Source organism: Pempheris klunzingeri, chromosome 21 (assembly GCF_042242105.1).
Source record: "Pempheris klunzingeri isolate RE-2024b chromosome 21, fPemKlu1.hap1, whole genome shotgun sequence".
In the NCBI taxonomy this organism is placed as follows: Eukaryota; Metazoa; Chordata; class Actinopteri; order Acropomatiformes; family Pempheridae; genus Pempheris; species Pempheris klunzingeri.
The window spans coordinates 20,814,729-20,842,256 of NC_092032.1; the positions used below are offsets into that span (position 1 = coordinate 20,814,729).

The 27,528-nt window shown below is 41.9% G+C and overlaps 2 protein-coding genes across 3 annotated transcripts in view; both read right to left on the reverse strand.

The window, feature by feature from the left end:
- Positions 1-1,571: 1,571 nt before the first annotated feature.
- Positions 1,572-5,640, reverse strand: LOC139221475 (uncharacterized). 2 transcript variants are annotated; one of them, XM_070853400.1, is made up of 6 exons: positions 5,285-5,640; positions 3,963-4,017; positions 3,748-3,845; positions 3,193-3,339; positions 2,931-2,968; positions 1,572-2,027 (listed from the first exon to the last, which is right to left on the reverse strand). In XM_070853400.1, exons 1-6 carry the CDS (start codon positions 5,592-5,594, stop codon positions 1,755-1,757), a joined length of 921 nt encoding a protein of 306 aa, XP_070709501.1. In that variant the 5' UTR covers positions 5,595-5,640; the 3' UTR covers positions 1,572-1,754. The 2 variants fall into 2 exon arrangements, with proteins under 2 accessions (XP_070709501.1, XP_070709502.1); XM_070853401.1 differs by lacking the exon at positions 5,285-5,640 and having other exon boundaries at positions 3,963-4,018.
- Positions 5,641-13,774: 8,134 nt separating this feature from the next.
- rreb1a (ras responsive element binding protein 1a) overlaps positions 13,775-27,528 on the reverse strand; it is a 69,104-nt gene continuing 55,350 nt past the window's right edge. Inside the window, exons 12-19 of the mRNA XM_070852634.1 lie at positions 25,722-27,456; positions 24,687-24,871; positions 24,402-24,602; positions 23,192-23,353; positions 22,180-22,344; positions 21,697-21,845; positions 20,439-21,126; positions 13,775-19,591 (exon numbers count right to left, since the gene is read on the reverse strand). Of these exons, the coding sequence (XP_070708735.1) occupies positions 18,957-19,591; positions 20,439-21,126; positions 21,697-21,845; positions 22,180-22,344; positions 23,192-23,353; positions 24,402-24,602; positions 24,687-24,871; positions 25,722-27,456 (3,920 nt within the window). The 3' untranslated portion in view covers positions 13,775-18,956. The remainder of the gene's footprint in view (positions 19,592-20,438; positions 21,127-21,696; positions 21,846-22,179; positions 22,345-23,191; positions 23,354-24,401; positions 24,603-24,686; positions 24,872-25,721; positions 27,457-27,528) is intronic.

A 27,528-nucleotide genomic window follows, 5' to 3' on the forward strand; every position in this document is an offset into this window, starting at 1 on the left:
GTAGTCCTTCAGACACTACAGGGCCCCCCGGTAGTCCTTCAGACACTACAGGGCCCCCCGGTAGTCCTTCAGACACTACGGGCCCCCGGTATTACTTCAGACACTACAGGGCCCCCCGGTAGTCCTTCAGACACTACAGGGCCCCCCGGTAGTCCTTCAGACACTACGGGCCCCCGGTATTACTTCAGACTTGTGATGGGTTCGGCAACACGCCGATGCGTCTGCGCATGTGTAGAGCTCATAGAGCGAAACCACATGTCGGTGCGCGTATCGCTTCCAGAAAAAGTCACGTGACCAATACAGATGCTGTTTCGTCTGTCACTAAGGCGCCAAACTGTGTTTATAAGGAAGCGCATCTGTCAACGGGACGCATCTCTTCCGGCTTCCCTACAGTTTTTATGCACACCAGCTTCATCAGTGCCTTGCGAGCCGCTGTTCTCCAAAGCTGGAGAACTTGCCTCCAAGAAACGGAATCGATTGAAAGCCAAGACACTGGAAAAACTGTTTTTTTTAGAATAAAGATTTGTAAAAAAAAAAAAAAAAGAAAAACCCTCCCTGCCTCAAAGACAAGTACATAAGTAACATTACATTCACAACACTTTCACTTTGATTTTCACCTTATGACACGTTCACATTATTTATTGACTGTACATTTTAAAGATATCAAAGATATTTTACACTTAGATTAAGATATAAAATAATACAATATGTGTGTATACTAGGTCATTTAATCAGTTTGTCAGTGGAGTCTCTCAACTAGGTTGCCTGCAATAATGTTTACGATCCAGCAGGTGTCCGTATTGAGTAATACAGTGACACAGTATCAATACAGTTTGGGTGATGAGCCGCAACGCTTCACGAGGCCTCATCTACCATCACTACTGTCCACAAACCAGCTGCAGAGAGCTGCTGTTCTTCACCTGTGGAGTTGATTAAAACAGCTGCTCCCAATGAATCAGGATCATTAGGATGCTTTAGGACAGCTTGGACTATTTGGATTTTCCCATCGACTGTGACAGTTTGCAAAGGGTATGAATAACTGTGGACGTGCCACTCTTTGTTCAAATGTAAATAAAAGCTGAGAAATATTTTTCCCCACAATGATCCCTCTTGTACATCGTCTTATTATCTTCTGGGAGACGCCTGTGTCATTTCCAATCAAGAAAAAAACTTGCTGGTTGAATAAAAGTAACTTCTTTCTTATATAGTTTGACAGTTTCACACCAAAAACATCAGTCCTAATATTAAACACTGAGCTAATGGTTTCATGAAAACCAGTAAAACCTACGTTGCATGTTGGATTCTAGTTTAGTTAAATAAGTAGCTATGAGAACACTAAATAACTATTAAGTTCACTGATTTTTACATCTACAGTCTACAATGACCAACAGCAGAAGGTTTGTGAAGTGGCAATACGTTTATTTGTGAATATACATTTTATACAAGGCTAAACCTGCTATACACTTACATGGCACAGTTAATAAAACATACTCTACACACAATACAATAGAAAAATCATCTTTACCTCTATGTATTATCTATCAGGTCATATCAGAAGTAGAGCCCTCATCAGTCATGAGTTGAGACACGACAAAAATAAACAGATTACCTTCATGCTGCTAACGTTAGCTGCCAGGATACTAACTGATGTGAGTATGAGGTTTTGTCTAACTTTCAAACGCTGCAAAGACGTCCACTCGTTTCGTAGAGAGACGTCACCGAGTGTACAACAACAACAGTTACAGCCACTGCAGCTACTGGCTTCCAACTTTGGGTTTGATGATCACGTGGGTGTAGGTGACCTCATCTTCCTCGTCGTCCTCCATGTCGTTATCCTGCACCAAGCTACTCCGAGCTCCTCCTCCTGTATTCGTCTCACTCGTGTTTCCCGCCTCATCTTTTCTACTCACGCCCGACATGTTGATACAATTATCTGCAGCCCAGGCGGCTCCTCCCGGTTTAACCCTGACGTAATCTGTTTTTTCTGGCCCGACAGAGGACTTTGGGCAACCAGACAGGTCCTCAAACTGGGGAGCGAGGTGGAAAGAAGTAAGGACACAGAGTCACTGAGCAGGAATAACAAACAAGTTAATAACAGGACATGTGAATATTGAAAGGGCTAATCAGAGCACCTGTGGTGAGCTGCTATGAACAGACTATGAACAGTATGTAGTGCAGACATTGGATTTCAACAGATAATTTACTTTTTTTTAATGACATTTTGTGAATATTTGTCATACATTCAATTAATATTTTTCTGTTTTATTCTATGAATATTTGATATAAAATTAATGCTTATGTAAATGTTTTGTTATTATATATAGTTGTATATACCTTATTATATATTATAGTACTTTCTTGTTGTGTGAGGGAACAAAAGACAAGAATTTCACTGCCCGGTACTTCATGTAATGTGACAAACTCTTGATTGATTGATTGATGTTTTTACACATTTTACCAATATATTTCCAACATCCAAACTTTCAGACAATACTCATACTTTTTGGATACTCACTTTTTGGATACTTTTTCACACATTAAAAAATATTGTCTGACATTTTACCATCTTTTTCTGTCATTTTACAATTTACTAATATTTCTTAGATATTTTTTGCACAGTTCCACATTTTATCAGACATCAGATCAGACATTTTCCCTAATATATTTAGGACATTTTATGAATATTTTTCAGCTATTTTGACTCGTGGTTCAATTCACTTGCATTTCTTCAAACATTTAAAGAAAAAAAAAAAAAACTGGCATTTTCCACTTACTATTTCTTCTTCTAGCTAATATTTTTATGATTTTATATATTACAAATGACTACTTTTTCACATTTTAATAAAAAACTGCAACATTTTGAGGATCACTAAGAGAAAGATTGTGAGTAAATGAAAATAATGCATTCCCTTAAATGATTTATTTCTTACCTCATCTTCTGAGCTACTTGAGGTCTCCTTGTCATCCCCTATAAACATTGAGAGCAACATTTAACCATCTATGGCTGAGTTCCTGTCAAACTGTTTTACATCAGTCACACATCAGTGTTTTTACACAGCCTCTTAGAACCAAGGAATTATCAGAGCTGGTGATAATTCTCTGTGGGTTCCCCTACAGCTGACTTGTACAGCTTTGATATTTACTCAACCAAAGAAAGTTTGCTACATTGGTAAACAGATAAATCATTCATACCTTCACCTTGTTCACCTGCTGGGGGCACCTGATGACGGTGATGATGACTGTAATAGTCAGCGACTGAGTTAGCGTACATGTTTGCATGGATGTCAACTTCTGATAGTGGTGTACTCCTTGTAAACAACCTTTCTCTGACGCTTTGACCTAAGACATAAAATTGTAGTTGCTTCTTATCAAGTTACAGCAAAAATACAAAAAAAAAAAAAACAGCATGCACATCTCTACCCATGCACAGTATTATTATGACTCACACTTATGATTCACAGAAACAGCTTCCATGGTACTCTGCGTACATGCTGTCAGTATATGTGGTCATATTTCCTATTAAACCCACTGACACAGTGGACAGTCCTGAATAACATGGGCACCGTTTCTGCAAAGTAATGTTGCACTTGTGTTTAAAAGCAACAATTAAAAAAATATAATTTACCACCACCAATATGGAGGCAGAAATCTCAGAGACACATCTCAAAATCTGGAAATGAATCATTAGAAGTGGCCTATTATTCAAAATGAATACTAGTTTCTATATGTGTGTTGGCTGCTACTTACCCTTGCATCTGACTGTAACAGACAAAATGATGATCAGGACGACTACGCTGACCAGCACTATTATGATGCCCACACTGTGTTCTGTGCCACTGTTGGATCTAGAAAACAGGAATATTTACTCACAGGAAGCGTCAAAGTCACACTGACTGCAACACATTTCTGAAAACCAAGAAAATGCTACAGATACCAAATTATTAGCTAATAAATAACACAACCTTGGAGGTGAGTGTTGTGGAGGTATGGGCTTCATGGGTCCAGGAGGAGTGGGGTCTGTAAGATGGAGATAGTAAAATGTTACTATACAAGTGGGTATGTTGCTAACCAGCCAATATTTTGGCATTTTATGTTATATGAAATATAGACGTCCAATTACAACATTTAGTAGCAGTGCAGGAAGTAGTGTGACTTGTGCACCAAGGGAGGAAGTAAGGAAGTGGCGTGACTCGCACTAACATTTGTCATTTTATCAAGTGATACACAGACCTTTGCATAGCCTTAACCATGTTGTAGCTACAATGAATAGATAAAAAGCAAGAATTAAATAAAAAGAGAAAAGCACTAAAAAGGTAAAACAAAAAAAAGAAAAAAGACTTCGATTTGGGGGTTACACTGAATTGTCCATATTTCAGCCCAGCAAAAACTAGCAGCACATTTAAATCTGTTAACCAAACAAGTGATCGGGCTAAAATATACTGCTAGAGTGGTTTTAGGGTTTTTGGTCTTGTCACCGTTTCATCGAGTAAACAAAAGCTCATGCCTAAATATCAAACAGGGTTTTTGGTGCCTTCCATATGAACAATTCATACCATCCTCATGGTCAAACCAAACACCTCAATATCCCCACAACGCCGTGCTGCTGCCCAACTGCTCACCACTCCCTCACTATTAGTGACCAACAAAATCCCGACTGTTTGCTGTCTAGGACATGATCTCAGCCCTGATCACCCCGACAGTTAATCAAACATGGAGTAGGCCAGCCAGAGTTCAATGGCCCAACTTCACATGCAACCGAGAGCGGGCAAAATAGGAGAGGGTTGGCGAAAGGTCTGCAAGAAAGTTGGACTACCAGTGAAATTCTGAAAACGTTTCTATGGAGCACGTTAGCACAAGCCCCAGTTCTCCCATCTTCATGTTTACTCGCAGGAGTATCACAAATTAAATGACATGGTGATCAAATTTGAGAGAGTTACGCGAGGCAAATATTCACTTCACATTTGGTGGAAACTTAAAATCGTATGGTTATGATTTTGGATAGATGGTTTTTGCCAGTTTCAAAGTCAGACTCACTTTTTCCACCATACCCAGACCTCCCCTCCCTCTGAGGTTTGGCAGTGCTACAACAATGTCACACTAGTTCCCCCTTGATTCTCCTCGTGGAGTATTCATTCATTCATTCTCCACACAACTGCAAACTGTAAACACAGGTCATTTTACTAGAGAGAATTATGTGTCATCCATCACTGTCTTTATAGCAGCATCTGTTTTCCATGCATTTTTAAAACAAACAAAATCATATGCACATAAATATCATACATACCGATGACAACGATTTGAACATCTGTGGTCCTCCAGCTGGACGCGCAGCGATATCTTGCTCCATTATGATCTGGCGTGACACATATTTCTAAAATAACTGAGTTTACATTCTCTTTGACATGCTCTTTCAAACACTGAGACCGAATCACTCTACACCAATGAGCATAGTCGTAATATAAGTTATCGTTCCTTCCTCCTCGATAACTTGTGGCTGGTTCCCAATCGTACCCCTCAGATTTATAACAAATGAGATTAAGCATAATGTAAGCCTTAACCTTTACTATCTTGGTCTTTACAAAAGAATGTTCCATAATAGGGTAATTTACAACAAGATTTTGGTGCAAAGGTTTCCTATAAATGTTGGAATATACAAGGCTCCCTGACTTCTTTGCCACACATTGGAATGTGTCAATATCTGAGCAAGCCACATGATCAATAGTCAATAATAGGGCAGACTGGAATCTATCATCTATTCTCCTCACTGTCTCAGGACACTCTGCATAATCGCACAGCCAAGATTTTGGAAATTCTTGCAAATCCTGAGAATACACACATGTGAGCTCAAACTGCTCGCCTGGCTTTGGGGTGACCTGAACAGGATTGATCTGTAAAAAATCCAGTTTGTCTTTAACCTGGAGTTCCACTACATAGCTCTTTGTCATATTTCGAAAACTCAGTGTGCATCTATAGAATCCTGCATCAACGTGCTCTAGTTGATTCTTCTCCAGGGAGAATGAACCATGACCATCCAGGATCTTAAAATCCCCTCCGGTTTCAATTTCAGGACCCATGGCCGTGTTTGGCTGACAAGAATTTCCATCGGCCAACCGGCACCAGTGTTTCTCTGAGGCGGCCGTGGTGTCCAGTTCAGTACCACATGACATGACAATGGATTGTCCCACAGTCCCCATCACAACGGTTGGGTCTCGATCTGACAAAATCAAGAAAAAGGAAAAATTTTTAGTGGGCTCAGAACACAAAGGAACACTTTTAAAGATGAAAACCTGAAGGATGGGATAAAAAAAAAAGATGACAACATTCAATTTACAACTTTTACTTTGGTGTCACCTACTTGAAGAGGTTATAGTGTTTCATATATTAAAATGCAGTATTTTACTAATAATTAACTTTGCTTATCATTGGCATTGCACATTTGATCAGTACGGTACAGTAAGTAAGGAAAAAGGTGAACTAAGACTGTTGTTTTCACAGTCAAATTTCCAAATAGAAGATAACAGCGGAAAATAACCGCAGTGAAAAGCCTGAATTTAAAAAAAAAAAAAAAAGATATTTGGATAATAAAATATTTGCATAATTGTGGAGCCAAAAAACCCCACAAATGACTGATAAATACAGAAATTTTCAACAACTTCTTTGGCTTTCAGGCTGATAAGAAGTCACTGAATTTAAAACACATCGAGTCAGATAACGTTAGTGTGTGAGTAACTAAGTTAGCTAGCAGGCCACATATATTGTTTTAGAGACGAGAGGATGTAGCTCTATTTTGAGGATAATTAAGGCAACTGAAGGATTAACTGTTCATGTTAAGAGGTAACTTCTCAAACTAGTCACATGGCTTTAGTCAGGTTCCCCTGCACTAACACAGTGAAGGAGGTGGCCATTTTCTCACTGATTAACTTAAAGTGATCCGTCACCATGGCTGCTTGAGACTTGGGGAGGAGTTTCACTCATGTTGCATCTCCCAAAAATGGGGAATAACACACTGCTTGAGTCAACATTGTGAAAAGCCACAGAGCTGTTATCAGCTCTCAGCGATCAAACAACTTTCAGACAGTTTTGCAAACAAGCCCACTTGCCACAAACATTCAAGCTAAGAGGATAATAATAGAATCTAACACAATTAAGTAGGACTTACCGTCAAACACATTTATCCTGTACTGTTTTCCAAGTGTTCGGCTGTATGATGTGTGACACACATACAGTCCTGAGTTATTCTGTTGAAGTCCAAGCATCTTAAAATGTTTCTCTGAATTGCCTCTGTAGATTTCATGAGAACTAGTCAGGCTCATGTCTGTACACATGTTGCAGTTTTGAGGGTAAGAAGGGCAGTAACATTTCCCTAAAACCTCATCAATGGAACACACAAGTGTTACACAATCATTCTTCCTCACGTTGATGGTTAGCTCTGATCCTTGTTTACCTGAAATGACAAGTTACAGATATTAGTGTACCTCACAACCCCCCCCCCCCAGCTCTCAATCACAGACTCTGATAACACTTGTGTTATCATGCTCGCTCTTTTCCGTCTGCTGTGAGCACTGACGGTGTGAAGCTGAGCAAGATCGCAGCTGATAAGCAAAACACGATGTTGCACACGACAGCAGCACTTGAAAGTTTCCAGTGTTTATCAGTTCCATGAAGATGAAAAGATTACTGACTGCGTTTATATGCTGGTGCTAAGAAAGATTATGACATCTGTAACATGCGATAGAGGCATATTTAACTTAATGGGAGACAGGAAGCCAGTTGAGAGGTCAGAAGGTTAATAAAGAAATTGTTTAAGAAACAAACCTTGATACATTTACTGTGTCAGTACCTGTGCAGTAATTTGATGAAACATTTATTTAGGAATATGTTTCATGTCATTACAGTGTAAGCTATAATAATAAAATGTCTTTTGTCACAGGACCCCTTTACAAGATGAAGCAACCACATGAGATTAAAGTAACTGCCTTAAAAGATTCTAACCTAATGTGTGAATGGACTGTAACTGAATTTAAAAATTATGCTAGCCCTTCTCCGACCATCTTGGTTGCCTACTACTGCCTTAGAGAAAATCCACTGGATGCAACATGTATATGCGCTGACACTAGCTAAGTAAGAGTAGCTTAGAAAAAGAGCTAATGTCAACAAACAAGAGAAAAAAGTTTTATCTAGAGAAGCTGTCTGGCCAAAAGCATCACAGGGCATCTGATTCATGGAAGGCCCTTCATCATTTTTGGGGATTAAAACAAAACACAAACTGGTAATGTTAGCTTCACCAGCTAATGTTAGCTGGTGAATCTAACATTAGCTGGTAAAGCTAACATTACCAAAGCATGTGAAATGCATTGTGATACTGTGGTTCTAGCTGGCTGATGTTAGCTAGCTAGTGTGGGAAAATACTGTTGTGAGTGCACGCTAGTGAATTCTGTTGACACTAAGATTAAACATTACAAAACAACCAAAACCAAATTCATGCTGTGTAGCTAAGTTACAGCTAGCCGGCTAGCTAGATGAATTGTTCTCCAATGTTATCTTTAACAAATAGCTATCTTACTTGGCCAGCTAATGTGATCCATGACTTTATAACTTAAGTATTACTATTAAATGATTTTGATTAAAGGCAACAGTAAAATTATGTGATCATAGAGTGATGCAAGGCATGGGCAGCCTAAGTGTAGCCAGCTAGCTTTAACAATTTTCTAATTGTATAATCGACCAGTGTTTTCCACCCATAAAGACAAAGATGATTTTCATAAAGAAGTCTAAAAAAAATGCATCTATACATCTATATATCTCATTAAAATGTTTTAATGTTGTGCATATTTTATTTACAACTTACAACCCAAACAAAAAACTCAAAGAATCAATTAAAATAAAATCTACATGAAATGTTATCAACTAATACAAAAAAAGAACTTTGGGCCTGCTTTTCAGTTTCAAAATGGAGATATATAAATCTATATTAAATGTAAAAAAAATTTTTTTTTCAAATTTTCCTTTTTTCCAAATGTGGGTTCTTCTCTCTAATACAGGTGATAATTGTTTGGTTGGTCCTTTAGATTTTGTTTATTAACAACGATTTTAACTACAATTGAATTAAGTCAGATATAAAAACTTTTCTCACATACTAATTTGAACACTGTAAATGTTCCGATTGTTAACTTTATGATAATCAATGATTCATCCCTAATTGATTTATGGTACAATTGTTTTGGGAAAGCACATACCCCACCAATCTTCATAAACTTCATTTGCTGAAAAAACTATTTATAGGTTTGGAAAGTCTCTCAAATTTTAACAAGGCCTCTGTCCCCTGTTCAGCAAACTGAAAATTATTTCAGTTTATGACATAAATATTCATCAGGTATGTTTATTTATACATAAATAAGTTCTTGCCTTTTCAACTTTTTCATATTTAATGCCCATATTCAGTCTTATAACAAAACAACCTGATGATCTTCACCTTCCGTTTTATCATTTTATTACTAAACATGGCCAGTACTCCTTCAGATATTGTGGTGTGCAGATATGGAAGGCCAAAGAATCTTAAATAATAATTATGATTAAATACACAATTTTAATAATTCATGTCTAATTATTTCTTGATGCATTTATCAATACGTCTACAAACATACATATTTCTTTTGCTTTTCTTGCTTATTTAAATGTAAAAGGAAAATCACTTACCGTGTAATGTGAGGAAGAGAAATAAGAGTTTCAGCACACAGTTCATTGTCTTGTCCGGTGAGACGTGGGCTCCGTTATGATTAATTTGAGTTCGTTTTGAAGGGAAATACGTCTGATTATTGTGCCTCTCCGGTCTGAGTATTTGCTGCAATAACTCAAAAGCTTCGTGCACATATTGAGCAATAAGAGAGCAACAGGAAACCCTGACAACCTTGTTGCCTGAGTGAAAAGTTGTGGTTCACCACACAGTATATAAAGAGGAAAAGAAAATTAAAACACACATGAAGGGATGCAATTTTATCAGGTGTAAACACGCGTCATCAGTACAACAAACTGCGACTGATGCAAAAACGACATATGCTTACGTTAAAGGGAGAAAACCCTCATAGAATAATTTCTATGACGATGCTTTTATGTCAGGAGGAGGTGGTGGTCAGGGTGGATTAACTGGTCGACAAAACACTGAACTTACAGCACAGGAAACCGCTGTTCATTTTCCAGCGACAGCCAACATTATTCCAAACCAGGCTGTTTTAGTCTTTGGAATCGGATCAGAAAAGAGTTGTGCATGTCGTAATCGTAGACAGTACGAACCAACTACATACTTGCCTGTTTAGTTTGGAGCAGTTGTCATTGTAGTGGGTGTCTACATGTGTAGACGGCTTTACAATGCACCGTTTAATTAAATTCAAAGACATTTTTGTAATGAAATAGACAAATAGATACTACAAATATGCTCTCAGTTCAAAATTATAAGTAAGGCTACATGACAATAATTGGTTCAGTTAAAGTACATTTGCCCAAATACGTTCATCCATCTAGCTCCTTTTCATCTGTTATCTATCTATTTCTGTCTTTTTTCCACATGTACAACCAAGTGCAACACCAAGAATGCTTTCAAGGAGAGAGCACAATGTGTGCTGTTATACCAATATTTACAGTATATCCTGCTGCCCCCTCTCCACAGTTGCCGGCTCTTTACCCCACCCACATGTGTAGCTCTTTAGAGCAACAATACACTTTATTTCTTTGAACGCGACCCCTCACACTTCTCCTTTACCTTAAGGAGCTGTCTACAGTTCAGACCATGTGTATGTAAATCTACAAGAGAATTCTTTTGGCTTAACGTTATTTTCTTTCGACTGACATACGACTATTGACGCATTATTAGTCACGTAACTTCATTACTCTCCGTTACTTTTGGATTATCTCAAAACCAAATGTCACCTCCCTCCAGCAGCCTGGAGGCAAACGGGGGGAAAATATACAGCTGGATCTCTGGTCTCTGTCGGACACCCTGATGAAGACCACGGTGAGAAACCACCCAGTATCCAGAGGCAGTAAAGGAGCACACACCCCCGGTAACGAACCACAGAAATAATGCTGCTAAATCAGCCGCTGGACTGTTTCATAGGTTTTTTTTTTCCTTTTAAAATGTATATCAAATTTGTATAATTAATAATAATCCCAATTTTTACTAAATGTGTTAGAATTGGATTATTTTTTTGTAACCGTAATGGAATAGTTATGTTTTTTGTATCCTGCCTACACAACGCTGTACCATGTTTTCCATTACTCCCTGAACCTGTACATAAGTACATTGATTTTACAGTAGCTGGGCACGATAAGTGTATGCACTGACGACGGATTACCACTGCTGCTGCTGCTGGTGTGTTAACATGTGAAGTATAATCCAACATTGATCTATAAATTCGCAGAATGCTTTTACAAGCCTCCAACACGCTGGATGTACCTTTCCTGAAGTAGGCGGTGCAGATCTCTGTTGACAAAGCAGCCACCATCGTAAAACCAATGGGCCGTAGCGTCAAGACAGTCCGGAGCTCCTGGAATTAATATGCATGCAGACAGAAGTGATTAAAGTGTCATTAATCCCAGTAGAGGTTAGGTTGTTGGGTTAACATTCAGGATCCTGCAGACAGGTTCAACTACTAAATACTAACAATAACTAAAAATGTTTGCATGGCAGGTTTAGGGTGGATCTTAGTCAATGTGCATTTAAAAACAGGTCAAAATAAAGATAGAAGCAGTGGATCAGTTTTCAAAATGAAAAGAGAGCTGAAGACCAGGCATTCGCCACAAGGTGACATGACTGTCAAAGCTGTGCCTCTTACATGGCAAACTGCTCTCTTTTCATTAAATAAATAGAATTATATGCTCTAATGTTTGCTGTGAAATTAATCAAGTGTCATATACTCAGTTATTTACTCTCTTAATGGGCTAAGAAAATCCAGTGTCAACACCACAAACAGCCGGTGTGGCCTCACAGTCAAGTTCAATGAAACGACATTAGCTAATGCCAAGCTAACCTAGCTAGCTAACGGGCTAACATATATCTTAGCATGTAAGCTAGCTAGCTAGCCCGCCGTAGAGGGTCTCGGGTTTGTCCACTTAGCGTCAAACTTTTCCTGAACTTTCAAGTAATAAAATATGAGCTTCCTCTCACCTGAGTCATTTCTTCCTCTTCACAAAAAGCGCAAAAACAGTTAAACCGTCGGTCCGTCGTCCTGCGCCGTTTTTCATCCATCGAACCTTCTGGAAGCTTCCAGTCGAACAGCGTGCACGGAGCCGTTGTCTGCGCACAGTGCGCCTGCGTAGACAACGGCGCGATCCGGAAGCAGGGGAGACGTTAAAGTGGAGCCTCAAAAGAAAATTATTTATGACGGCTAAATGTTATTAAATGTACCTGAAAAACTCCGAGGATCAGTTCAGCTACACACCCGAAGTACATTTATATAACTGGGAAATCACTCATTTTCATTCCATCTTCCAGCTCCTCATTAATCACCAGTGACTTCTTATGGCAGCTAAAATCAGCTAAAATTAAAATTGGGTTCTGCTTACAACATATTTTGGTTCATTTACGGACTCCAATAATTATAGATTTTTATATACTTTGTTAAGAGTTAAAAGTTCTGCATTTAAAATGTTGCTTCAGTTAAAGTGCTAAAGGATTATAAAGGTTTAAGTACTCATAATGCAGAATGTCCATCTTATTATGTTATTGGATCATTATTATGTAGGAGGCACTTTGGTCAGGTCTAATTGTGGAGGTGGTGTTATCTGGTGGCAGAAAGCTGCTCCAGAACGTGAACAGTGGCAATAACGACAGCTTTCTGTGGGAAAAACTCCAGAGGTTGACTTCATGTGTATGTTTCACATTAAGCATTAAACTCTAAATGTAGTTTTAGAAGTGAAGGCATTTTGATGATGATATTTCCTGCAGCATCAGTGAGTTGAAGGTCCCATATTCTTCTCATTTCCAAGTTCCTAAGAACAGCTTTACATGGTTTACCCCTTGTATCTCTGTAATCTCTGTAATTGTTTCTTGGAGGACCTTCTTCTTCTTCATGTCCCTAAAATGTGTCCAACCTCAGCTAGAAGGTTCCAGAAGTCAGTGAAGCAGAATGAGTGAGAAAAGACTTCAGACTGGAGAAACATGGAGGAAATCCAGGAATCAGACATGTTGTTCATCAGATGAGACTAAAGAGAGACAGAGAACATGTTGATCCAGAACAACAGAAACACTATAGACCTCCACTACACACTGACACACTGACTAACTAGTTATTTAACCCCTTGGTGACCAGCTGGCTGATGTGGTTGGTACCAGTGGATGCTGATGGGGGGGCTGGTTCACCATCACACACACACCTTCACTCTGGTGACACCCAGTGGAAACACATTTTCCTGCCACAGTGGTTTCCAGCCTCCGTCTGCACACTCCAGTTTAGGAGGACATAACAGTTCTTGTGTTAGTGGGAGCTGGTGTGAGTGAGGAAAAACCTAACGGCATCATAAAGGCAGCCAAATCTAATCAGAGCGTTTTCACACAGATTTCCTGAAAGATGGAGGAAACAGAGAGAAGATGGAGACTACTATTATTATTACAGACTGTGGGACCAGGCGAGGCATCGTGGCGCCCACATCGTGTTTGATGTGTGTTGTTGTGGCAGCTAATGGTCCGAATGAATCCTACAAAATTCACAACTCAACATCAAGAAAGGCATTTCCCTGTATTTCCTACATTTGTTAAAGAAAAACAAAACCACGGACAGCATTTGATTCACACATCTTTCCTTAATATAATCTTTATTGCTTTTTCTTATTGGGTTGAATACAGAACGGGTTTACATCTCTTGACTTTGTGAAACACGGTCATGTCTTACTAACAGCAGGGGGGAGGAGACGAGGGCGACGGAGGGAAGGATGGAAACAACCACCGAGAGAAATCCTCCACGTGATCGCGTGTTAATGCTTTCTGATTGAGGTCCAGCATCTGTGTGTGAGTGTTTGTGTGTGTTGGAGGAGGTTTAAATCTCCTCCCCGACGTTCCCTTTGACCTCCGACCAGGAGAGGAAGTTACACGGGGGTTAAACCAGGAAACAGGAAACAGAAAAGGTTTGAACCAAAATGGCCGAGTGAGCAGGAAAGGGGGGGGGGTGTCGATTAAATTCTGGCTTTTTAACACCAAAATTCGACATCTTTTATATGTTCGGCGATGACGAGTTCACAGTCAAGTGCTAAATGTAGTGATTGACAGTTCTGAATCTTTTTTTTTTTTTAAAAAAAGACAAAATAATCAGGACTTGGAAAGAACAAGTTGCAACTCAGGAAATAAGAACATGAAGCATTTTCGAATAATGGATTTGTGAAAGACCCTGAGAGCGAGATTATATATATTTTCATATTTATATATATATGTGTGTGTGTGTGTGTGTGTGAGCAGAGATGGAGAAAGGAGAAATCATCCATAATTGAACAAATTAGATTAACATGCAAAAAAAAAAACTAACCTAAAACTCACCCTTTAACTGAACACAATGGATTTTCACAGTTTTATACTCATTTATATGTCATAGAGAAAAAAATGAACACAACAAAAAAATCATTTTTCAGCCAAACTAACAAATAAACAACAAAACCAAGAGACCCAGACAGTCTGTTCTCAACTCATATACAGGAGATCTACATAAAGCTTTTTGGATTCAGAGGGGTTCTTATTGCTAGTCCGATTTGCACCCCGGCACGCCGCCGCCGCCGTCGTCGTCCTACGGCAAGCCGGTTTAGTCCACAACACAAACCATCAGTTCCTCAAAACAGTTCTGCAGCATAAATGTGATATTTTCAATACATGGCTTCTTCTCAAGTCATTGTAGAAACGAAGGCATCCACACTCACACACACACACACACACACACACACACACACACTCACACACCTGGGCTCCAAATAAATACATTTAAAAACAGTCCATGTGCATTCGAATGGAAGTCCAGTATTCATATGGCCGTGCACACACACACACAGAGTCAGACGTACGTTAATGCATTCATACCCGAGGGAGAGGGATGTACAGATAGAGCGAACAAAACATTAAACAGTCGAGAGAGAGAAAGAGAGAGTTTCTTCATAGATATGGAAAAATAAGAGTCCAACGTTTAATGACCCGTCCGTTCAGCTTAATTCAGAATTTGATTATCTTTTTCTTCGAGTGAAGGCCGTTGAGCGAATACGTCTTTCAGTAGTAGCCTGCGTTCACCAGCGGGTGTCAGCGTTACATAGGATCTCAGTTTGGGGGTTTTCGTGATGACATTTAGCGAGACTAAGGGAGGACAACAGTTCCAAGGCACGGACAACAAAGTGACGTCATTTTAAGGATTAAATTAGTTTTCTGTGGCCAGTGGATTCACCCTAGTAACTCTGTGAAACTCTTTAAACTCCTCAATTAGAGGATTATAAACTGCCTTGCAAAAGTCAGAGGCTTTGTTGGCAATTATGAGTCAGGAAACAATGGTGCGTGAGAACTTGTCGTTCCATTAGCAACCAAGCTAACAGACGACAGTTAGCATGGTTAACCGTTGGCGCTCCCATCCAGTCATGAAGCCACCAAGGTTTTCTCATTCTGCGACAACAAATCTATATATTTAATTCAATTTTCGGTTCCTCCGTAACTTTTTAGCAGGAGGCATTAGCCACCGACAAAGATGGCGGAAAGGAAAAGGAAGCGTTGAGGCAATAAAATGAGACATTAGATCATTTTTTCTATCAAAACGAAAGGCTCTGGAGTACATCGGGTGCTCTGCATCTGAGATAATGATATTTTAATATAATTTAAGGGAACTTCGTCTTCAAACACACTCCTGCTAAGTGCTGGGACCAGTGGAAACTCCCTCGCTCTCTTTCTCTTTTGATTGTGTTGCGATTTTCCACCAAAGTAGTAGTAGAAGTAGTAGTAGTAGTAGTTTTGGAAGTTGTTAGTGCCAGTTCACAGCAGCGTCCAGTCAGTCACGCAGCCGGTCCGGTTGTGGTTGATCAATAATTCTTGCTTCTTTTTGACCGACGCCGTGACTGACCGTCGCTGCCTTACAGTTCCGTTATGAGCCGCTGAGGTTCGATTCGTTTTGATTATGAGGTTGCTTAATATATATATATATATATACGTATATTTTTTTTAAAAAACAGAGACAAAAATGTACAAGAGGAAAAATTAGCTATATTCATCTTCACACGAAAAAGGAAAGAACACATACACACTACCCGTCCCCTCTGGTCGCGGCATCGGTATCAATAAGTGATGCGAACTACGTGTCTGTTGTGGAAATGTCCGGGTCGGTTGGTGCGAGGGGGTGAATTAGCCCTTTACTTGTGTTTGTGTGTGCAGCAGGGTAATACAGTTCACTCACGCTCCCCCGACCGACCATCCATCCATCCATCCATCCGTCCATCCGTCCATCCATCCTGTCATCTAGCTCCTTCTGGAAATCATACCGAGATTCACTTGAGGGGTTCAATTAAAAAAAAAGTGATCTGTTTTTTGTTTGAAAAAAACTGATTGTCTCTACCGCCAAATTCGTAACCATGTGTCATGTTCAGGTATCTAATAACCTCAGTGACTGTTTACTTCAGGTGTTGGCCTCATAGACCGGAGCGGGAAAGAGGGACAGGACCTAAAGTGGACTTTCGCATAAGAAAAGGCTAAATAGGAACAAACAGTACGAAAGCGGTCCAGGGCCAAGTCAAGACACTGAGATAATACTGGAAGGATTAGGCCTAGAAATGCTGTTAACCAACTTAGCGGTGTGTTAGCTTGATTAACTTGTCTGGTTTGATCAGTTAGCCCTAGCAAGCCAGTAAGCAAATTCCAGGCTAATGATATGAGCTAGTTTAAGCTAACTGACCATACAAAACTACTAACACAAGCTAATCCTTTGTTAGCTTGGTTAACCTGTCTGGTTTGGGCAGTTACCCCTAGTTAGCATGTGTTTTGAGCCCGTGGTTGATATCTTAGGGCCCACTAATCAAATTCCAGGCTAATGATAAGAGCTAGCTCACACTAACAGACCAAACAAAGCTAGGTAAGCAAGCTGATCCTTTGTTAGCTTAGTTAACTTGTCTGGTCTGGTCCGTTAGCCCTTGCTAGCTTGTACTCGATCCTATGGCTGACTTCATTTTAGCCAACGCAGGCTAATAACTACAGCTAGCTAGTGTTAGACCTCTTATAAGTTGTGGCGAATGCTAGGACTGTTTTTCTAGTGTATGTGCGTTAAGGCTCATTGCGCAAACCAGGCTAGCAATGACATAGCCCGTGCTATTTCTGTATTACACTGTTGTTGATACCGAGTTAGCCTTGGTTAGCTCTGTCTGGGTCATTGTGCAAGCTGAACCAGTAACTACTTAGACACGTTAGCCTTGGCTAGCTGTGTCTGAAGCCACGCTGACAAGTTAGCCCTGGCTAGCTCCGATTTGGCCCACAGTGGAAACCAGGCTAGCAAAGAATAAGCTCTGCTAGCCCGCTTAGGAAGACGTAGGATTCAAAGGGTTCGGCTACAGAGCTGCTCATCTGTTGTTTTAATGGTTGCAGTTAAAAAGCAGAAGTTGAGGTAAACTGAACCTGGATCACGTGTTAGCGGCGATGTACGTTAGCACGATGGAGGCCCTGTAATAAACCCTAAATGAACACTAGGGGGTGATGATGAGAGAGACAGGTGGGAGTCACACACATTTGCACACACACACACACAAAAAAAACAAAAAATTTGATTTGTTCAGTTATAAAAAAAAAAAAATAATAATAATCCACAAAACACAAGAATTCCCCTCCCTACACCTAAATGTCACTGATAATCGCACACACGCAAAAAAAACAGAAAATACTCTAACATCACGTGCCACAAGTTCAACTCTGTACACACATGGAATCAACTGAGAATGATTATGAATGAGAAATTATTAACACACAAACCAACTCACAGGGTGGCTTTGAGGGGTAAAAGGGATCAATAGTGTGATGGGTTTTAAAAAAAAACATGGAGAACACAAACTGATCAACACTATATCTGCCCCCCTTCAACAGTTCCTTTCCACACAGAAATCTGATGCGACTTTAAGAAGTTCGTTAATGTTTTTTTTTTTGTTTTTTTTAAGTTTTCTGAGCCAGCCGAGTTCGGTACGGAAGCGAGCCAAAAAACGAACGACGAGGCGCCGGTGTTTTCGGTGGTTTCCAGTTACAAAAAGCTTCCTTTGTCGCACAGTTGGGGGAGACGACGAACCAAACATCGGTGGAAGTCGTCATTTGCTGGTGAAACTGGGTTCAAACCAGCCACTTCGGCGGCCCGCCAGCCAGCGCCAAAAATATCTGCACGGCCGGTCAAACAGCAGAAGCGGCTGGCGAATTTTGAAAAGCCGCTGCAAGCTGGCAGATTAAAAAAAAAAAAAAAAAGATCAACTTCCCCACTTTGACTAGTTCGCTCTCGAATCCAAAGCTGGTTCGAATCTTAAAATTGGTTCGGTCTCCGCTGTGTGGCCGGAGATTTAAATACAGAAGAATAAACGCAGATATCGACAGTCCATCTCAGTCTTCATCTGTCCATCTGCATCTCCATCTAAGTTGATCATCAATTCTCAAACAGAATCTAGAACAATAATAAATCATAACTTTATTCTTTTTATTGCTGAAATATAGATTCCCCGCACAAAAAAATAGTAATGCAAATCATTGTCATCATAAAAAGCTATAAAAATTAGATCCATCCTCCGTAATAATGCAGATAAAGATATAGCAAAAAACATCTCTTAGAAGTAGGACTAGTAGTAAGGCACTTCAAGAAAACGAGGTTTTCGTCTTTCTATCAAAAAAGTTTCCGGGCTGGTTTTTGCATCATCATCATCATCATCATCATCAATGGTGTAGCGTCTTCCCGTCGTATGGCACTGTGCTGACAGCCGGGGGGGGGTTCCCCTCAGTCCACCCCCACCAGAGGAGGCTCTCCGTTGGGCAGGATGTGCTCCAGTGGGGGCTTGGCATGGATCTCCAGCAGCCCCTGGATGAAGCCCTCAGCTGGGGCGGCCGTCGCGGGCTCCTCTGGTGGAGAGCTGGAGGATGAGGATGAGGAAGAGGAAGAGGGGTCTTTGGAGATGTTCGATTCGGGCGTTGATTTCAGGTCGTTGGCTGCGGAGTCGTCGCCAGTAGTTGTCATTATGTCAGTAGCTTGTCGGCTGGGAGTTTGCGTTTCTGCAGACAGTTCGGATTTTTCTTCAGCGTTCGGGTCGTCAGGCACGATGGCGGCTGGTGGTTCTGAATCCGGTTCTTCTTCTTCCTCCTCCTCCTCCTCGCCTTCCTCCTTAACGTCCTCCTCCTCCAGCTCCTTGGCCCCGGCGGCAGCGCCACCGCTGCCGCACTCGCTCTCGTTCTCCGAGGGCGGGCAGGTGGAGGTCGGGGTCGGGGCGCAGGAGTCTCCGTCCTCGCTGGCGTCGTCGTTCCCGGCCGAGGCCCCGTCGGCGCCGCGGGGCTTCAGGTGGATCCTTTGGTGGCGAACCAGGCTGTGCTTCAGGGTGAAAGTCCTCTCACAGGTCTGACACTGATAGGGCCGCTCACCTGGGGAGGGGGGGGGGCATGGGGGGGTTAGACTTTATAAAGTAGATCAACGACGCAACAGGAAGTAAAAAATAAAATCCTTATACTCCTACAAATTATGATGGAAGAACAAAAACTTCCAGGGAATTATAAATACTATTGTTGCTATTATAACCTTAAAATATACAAACAATTATAACAATAATAATAATGACAATAATGCTAACACTGCTAGTAGTAATAATATAATTATAAAATAAATCAAACTATAACATAATTTTAATAATTAAAAATGAATAAATGAAAATGAAAATTAATAAACAATTTAAGAAATACAAAATAAATACTTATGAACATCTAAGATTCTGTTTTTAATTGTTAATTACAGGAAACTAAAAATATCTGAACTAAAATCGTAAAAACATGCAACAGTTGATAAAATAAAATTAAATGTAAATAAATAGAAATAAATGTTTAAATATTTGAATAAAATATAGTTAAAATATACAAAAACTAAAATGCAAACAAACACTATTAATAAATCTATAAAATAAAAATGTAAAAATGAAAAAAAATAAATATGAATATCAAGTTAATAGAATTAAGTTTTAATTTACTTTCATTTTTCATATTTAAATCATAACAGCCAAAACGTAATCAATAAATAAATATAAGAATAAATAAAATCATAAAGCTAATAAACAAAATGTATAAAAATAAATTAAAACTTAAAGCACAACATCTAATAAAATAGAATAAATAAACATATAAAGTCATTAAAAAAACTAATAAGATAATTAGATGATAAAAACCCAAACTACAGATTAAACTCCAGCTGAGACAGTTTCCAGGTGAGTGGGTTTCTTACCTGTGTGGGACCTCATGTGTCTGGTCAGGTCCTGCAGAGACCAGAATCTTTTCCCGCAGACGTTACAGATCTTCTTCCTCTTGTCGACTCGTCCTCCAGACGCCTCTCCTCCCTCTAAACTCTTTGGTTCTGACGCCTCCTCGTCGCTCCTCTCCTCCTTCTCCTTCTCCTCCTCCTCCCCCGACTCCCCGCTCTCCCCTCCGTCGCTCTCCCCTCCCTCCTCCTCCATCTCCGTCCTCTGCTCCTCTTCTTTCTCCTCCTCCGTCGGTTTGGAGCCGTCGTCGCCCTCTGCCGCCTCCTCTTTCGCTGGCGGGACCTCCTCCGTCGGCGCTGGAGTCGGCGTGTCCTCGCTCAGGTGCGCCCTCTCGTGGCGAGCGAGGGTGGTGGCGTAGCGGAAGCTCTTCTTACACACTCGGCAGACATGTTTGTAGTCCGGCTGCTGCTTCACCGCGGGGCCGCTAGAGGATGATGGTGGAGCGCCTTTCTCCTTCTCTTGGCTCTCTGTGGCTACTTGGGGAGCAGAGGTAGAGGAGGATGAGGTGGAGGAAGATGAGGAAGAGGACGCAGAGGGTTGCTCCTCCTGGGCGGGGTCTGAGGACGTGGAGAGCTTGAAGTCGATGAGCTTTTTGCCGAAGTTCAGGTCCAGACTTTTGTTGCTGTGGCAGTCATCGTCGTCGGCGCTCTCCGCCTGCAGGAGACATTCAAGGAGCCGAAATCAGCACCAAACGGACGACTTATCACACTCAGACTGGTCTGAATGTTTTGATTTATTCTTCTTAGGAGGTTAAAATCAGTTTTCCTGCTCCCTACTTTTTCCTTTTCGGTTGTTTTCTGATGGGGACCTGAAGCTGTTCTTTGTTCTCTTCAAACACACCAGACTCCATTGGCAAAAACAGTAATTTTACCTCATAGAACACAGGAGTTGCTGGTGTACTGCTGACTCAATCTGTCAGTTTTTCTGTATCATTGTGTGACTTTGGCATTTTAAGAGATTAGCTCAAATCTGAACTCATGTGTTAGTTCATTGATGGGGGCAGCGGTAGCACAGCTAAGTCCCGTGATCTGTTACATAAAATTTCCGTTTTCATCAATGGAATCTGGTGGTGAGGAGTGGCTTCAGTTACCCATCAGAAAGAGCTCTCTGACAGAGATGTAAGTTGGTAAAAATATCTTAAAAACATCCTTCTTTTAAACTGATGTTGATATTTTTATGTGGATCTATGAGAAGGACTTCATTCAGCTCAGGTGGCGGCGTTACCTTGCTGCTGCTGCTGCTGCTGCTGCTGCTGCTGCTCTGTGGAGGATATTTTGCTGGTGTCGCTCTGGTCTCTGGCGCCGCCTGCTGGTCCGGCTGCTCTGGTGTTTCAGTCTCCTGCTGCTCAGCTTCACCGGCAGCTGGACTGCAAGCTGCAACACAAACTAACATCTGTCAAAATCACCGGCTAGAGACTAAAAACACCGGGAGAAACACGACTTTTACTGCAAGGAGATAAATAAAATGTTCGGAATGTAATAGAAATAATATAAAACATGACATTTATGACCCATTTATCATTAAATTAGGTTATTTTGACCATTTATTGCTTATATATTCAAATATTTCACACACAGTCAAACTTTATTTTAAAATAAACAACAAAAGATGAATCAAAATATGTTAAATCAACACAAAGTTCAATTTGAAATGATTTTGTTTTGTTTTAATGTTCGACCATTCTTCAGCTTGGTTCCCATGACTAACCGTGGCTTGGTTCGTGGGCGGGGCTTGAAGGCATTGACTCCTCCCCTTCCTGGTCGGATGGGGCGGGGCTATCAACGGCGAGGGCGTGGCCTGAGTCTGCTGGGGGGTTGACGCCGCTGAGGTCTTGAGCTTCTGGTGCTACCTGCTCCGTCTCGGACTGACTCTCTGTCGGACAAAACACAACCAATGCAACAAATATAACCAATGTAATCAATACAATCAATACAGAATATGGATCAGTGGTTCCAAACTGAGATTAAAATAAGGACTCATATGATGATTTTCAGGGAAATAAATAAGAAAAATCAGTTTTTTACTTTTCTATTGAAAAACTTTACAATTACTTTACAGGACTTATTTTGTAAAGTAATTCAATAATGAACTTTGAAGCTAAACTGTTTAATTTGACACTTTCTCTCTCTAAAAAGTGAGAGAAGGGAAATAACTAGACGTCCCTTCGTATTCACGCAAAAATGGTCAGAAACCAGTTACAGATGTTCAAATACAAAATAAATACAAAGAAAATATTATTTTAAAAAGTTTGATAAAGTAAAACCAAAAATCTGTAAACTAAAAAAAATAACGAGAGAATGATAAAATAGAGACAAAATAAGCTACTGCTATAAACAGAATAAAAAGTTAAAAATAAAAAACATTTAAATAAAGAAAAAGTGAAAAATAAAAAAAAAGAATTTAAAAACAAGAATACAAAAAAAATATAATAAATAAACAATGGACATGTAAATGGACAAAAATATAATTAGACAATAAAAATAAGATTTAAATAAGAGTAATTGATAAAAGAAAAAAGACTGACACCTAATAATAATGTTTATTTGTATACGCTTTATTTAAATTTATGTTTAGGAATATATTCATACAAAAAGAACCCACATAAAACTAAAATAAGTAAATAAAATTAATTCTGTGGGAGATAATAAAGTGAAAGCAGGTTCGAAATGACAGACGAAAGGATTTCTGCCTCCAGCTTAAATCCGTTGTGTTTTCTGACCTGCGCTCTCGTGCGAACCCTCGTCTCCGTCTTTCTTGGCGAGGGCGCCGTTTCGCCGCAGCGTCCGGTGGGTCACGCCGTGTTTCCGCAGCAGGTGGCGCTCACAGTTAGACTTGGTGGAGAAAAAGGCATCGCACTTCGGACAGGGGAACGGTTTTTGGCCTGAGGGGAAGACGAAGGACTCAGGTGAGGAGAAGAACATCCGACCTGCATTTATTTATTCTGTTTTTATAAACTGAAAACTTTATAAAACTTATATGTTCAAGTTTTCCAACAAGAAATATGCAACACAAGACAAAATATTACTGTGAATCATTAGAGAACAGGAAATAAAACATGTAAAAGTCCTAGTAGTAAAAGGACCAAACTCCATAGAAATTCTCATAATATTTATCAGTTAATGTGTTTAGAGACTCTAAAGAGACGATGTTTGTCAGTAACTTTAGCGAGCCAGTAAAAAATGGCTTTGTGTCACTTTTCGGCCAATTTAGTGCTCTGATCCTCTGAGGAAAAGTACCAGTAAAACACGTAAAAGTCCTGCATTCAAAACATTATTTACATAAAAGTACCAAAGTATCATCAGCAAAATATACTTAAATAATGAAGTGTTTGGCCTGTTTGAGTGATAAATTATTGAATGTGACATTGTGACCAATAAAAACAAAGACAAGAGAAGGGACGTGCATTTTTAACATTTAACAAACTAAAAATGGGACCAAACTCCATTGAAATTTTCCCTATAATTAACATCTAACATGATAAGAGTCTCTAAATAGACAATGTTGGTCGGTAACTTAAGCTATTTAGTAAAATGTGGCTTTCTGTCACTTTTCGGCTAATTTAGTGCTCTGATCCTCGGAGTAAAAGTACCAGTAAAACATGTAAAAGTACTCCATTACAAGTAAAAGTCCAGCATTCAAAAGGTTACTTATGTAAAAGTACCAAAGCAAAATGTACTTGGCCTGTTTGACTGATTCACATTTAACATGATAAAAACCAAACTCCATAGAAATTCTCCTAATAATTAGCAGTTAATGTGAGTAGAGACTCTTTAGAGATGACGGTTGTCCCCAACTGCAGCTGCTCAGTAAAATGAGGCTTTGTGTCACTTTTCGGCTCAACATTTAACGAGCCGACGACCTAAATGAGTAAATAAACCACCTGTATGCTGTGTGTGTGTGTGTGTGTGTGTGTGTGTGTGTGTGGTTACCGGTGTGTGTCAGCATGTGTCTCTGCAGAGAGCTGGCCCAGGGGAACACTCGGGGGCAGAAGGGGCAGGTCATCTTCTGGACAGAGTTGGAGTAGGCGTTCTTCTTTCCTTTGGACTGAGGCGCCGCCGCTGCCGCCGCCGGCTTCTCCTCCTCCCTTGCTCCTCCCTCCTTGTCCTCCCCTCCTCCTGCTCTGTCCACGTCTGTCCACAGGGAGGGTTTCTAAAATTAGGCCTGAACGCCCCTCCGACCGTCCACTCCGAGTGTTTCAAACCTCTCCCTCTTACCTCTCTTTCCTCCCAGGTCCGCCGCGCCCGTCTGCAGGTAGGTGCTGAACTTGTTGGCGTCAGTGGTGGCGAGCATCTTCTCCACGCTGGCGAACTCGCCGCTGGACTCCAGGTCGATGCTGCCGCGGCCCATGACGGCCTTTTCCTTCACCGCCAGGCCGGCGGGCTTCTTCCTGGACCGCTTTCTGGGAGCAGAGCAGCACAAACGCAGCTTATTTTCTGTACTTTGGCGCCACCTAGCGGCTGAAAACACCACAGCGCCGCCGGGGTCGACGGGGCCAGAAGCAAGTTAAGAAGCAGAAGCAGAAGCCAATCTGGTCTGAACACCTACATACGTCATCTTTCCTTTTACGGTGTGAAGAATAAAGACACAAACCGTCTGTTTTGTGAGAAACTGACTTGTTTGGTTCTTTTTCGTAAAATGTTCTCCATCTTTACTTTAGATTTCTTTTGGCTGACAACTGAAAAACTTTCTTTAGAAAGATTATTACAGATTAATTTCAAGGCAGAATATTTTGTAATAAAATGAAAAGTAATGAAATCAGTGCAGCTGTAATTCAGGTGTTTCTGCACACTGACGTGAAAATAATCAATCAATCATATTGTTTATAAAATATAATAAAAAGTCAATATTTTGTGTTAAATTGTTGGTTTCTTCAGCATGAAGCCGTGAAGTAATATCAATAATAATAATAATAATAATAATAATAATGGCGGCCATTTTGACAAAATATCGAACTTTAACCTTTATGAAAGCGCTCGATGTGGTCGTTTCTTTAAAAGTTGTGCGCTTGAGCCTTTAACTGCCGATCAATACGACACAATGAATGAGTTCACGTTTGATTCCTTACAAATCACTTTAACTGATCAATACCAAAAGTGCTCGTCTCTTAGCAACAAAGTGTTGAAGAGATGTCACTGGACGACACGAGTGAGGAATTCAATATGGATGTTAGTGATTAATTAATGATTTGGACAAAAACATTTCTTTTACTATTTTAATGATTATTGAGGCTCCCGATGACGCTCACACACCTGGAGGATCCTTCAGACGTGTCGTCGCTCTGAGGCTCCAGAGCGGCGGAGGGTCCGGGGGCGTCGGCACCGGAGTCGGCCTGAGGCGAGGCGACGGCCGTCTGGGGTTTTCCCTCCAGGGCGGCGGCGGCGGTGGAGTCTCCTCTCTTCAGCAGGTCTGGAGCTCTGGAGACGGAGTGGATGATCTGAGCGATGGAGGCCAGAGGAGGGAGTTCGTTCAGGGCGGAGGAGGAGGTGGAGGTGGAGGACGCCGGCTTGGGGAGCAGGGGTTTGAGGCGCTGAGCTCGTGCAGAGTTGGGGAGGGAGGCGGGCGGCGGGGTGGATCCAGGGGGGAGCTGGTAGCAGCCGAGCTGGGGGTGGGGGTGCAGAGGAGGCAGGGCGCTCGCCGTCTTCTCCTCCTTGGACAGAGCAATGGCGTGCTGCTGCTCCGCGATGCCGCCGGAGCTCTGCTCCGTCTTAATCTCGCGCTTCTCCGCGGCGCTCGTTGCCTCCCTCTTCTGCCTCTTGCTGGGGATGGACAGATCGATGGGCTGGTCCAGGACGGAGCAGTCGAAGCTGGGGGAGACGCTCTCCAGTTTGACCCCAGGAGACCCCGCCTGGCCGCCGGCGCCACGACCTTTGGCGGAGAAATCCAGCGGCTGGTCCAGTTCTGTAGGATAAATCACGTTCGCCAGCTCCTCCACCTTCACCGCTTGAATCGGAGGCTGACTGATGCCGTTCAGCACCATCTGGTTCACCGGGGCAGCGCGGGCAGAGGCGACGGTGGCGACAGGCACGGCGGCGGGCAGAAGCGTGGCGATATGCTCTTCGATCTCCCGCTCCTGCACCTCGGGGTGCTGCTTGAGCAGGTGGTGGATGCAGTTTCGTTTGGCGAGGAATGCAGCGCCGCAGCGCCGACACTCGAACGGTTTCCTCTGGCAGCCGTTGTGCGTGCGCAGGTGGATCTGCAGCGCCCGGTACGTCTTCAGGTCCTCGCCGCAAAACCGGCAAGTGGTCTCGGCTCCGGCGCAGCCCGTCTCCGTGTCCTGGGTGGTGGTGGTCGTCGCGGCGGTGATGGCCGCGGCGATGTTCGCCGTGGTGGTGGAGGTGACGTACTTGATGTTTTTCTCGATGTCCTTCCTCGAGGTCTTGGCGTGCTTCTTCCTGAGGTGGCGCTCGCAGTTTGCCTTGACAGTGAAAGGATAATGGCAGACCCGGCAGACGTAGGGCCGCTCGCCGCTGTGTGTCCGCAGGTGTCGGATCAGCGTCGCTTTGTCCGGCGCCACGTAGTCGCAGATGTTGCACTGGTGGGGAAGGATGCCGAGGTGGAAGCGCATGTGAGCCTGCAGGACGCCGGAGAAGGCGAATACTTGGTCGCAGAATCGGCACGGGTACGAGCCTTTAGCCGAGCTGGCGTTGCTCCCCCCTTTGGTTCCTGGCTTTCTCCCGCTGAGCCCCGCCTCCTCGTGAACCGCTGTGGAGGCGGCCGGCGGCGAATCAGACAAAGGCGTGAGAGCGTCGCCCATACACTCTGCGTCCAGCTGCCCGCCGTTACCAGCTGACGAGGATGAAGAGGACGAGGAGGGTGTTTTGAAGAGAGTGGGGGTGGGAGGCGGCAGGCTGGGGCTGATGCAGCCCAGTGAGGCCTGCTGGGAGCTCTGGAGGGGGGGAGGAGTCGTCGCCGTGAGGCTGGAGCGAGGGGTGATGGGAGGTTTGGGCTTCAACGGAGGCATCGCCTTCTGACCCTGGACTTGACCTGGAGGAGCAGGAAGTCATCAGGTTTACACACTAAGTCATTACAAAACAGATTGATTGATTGATTGATTGA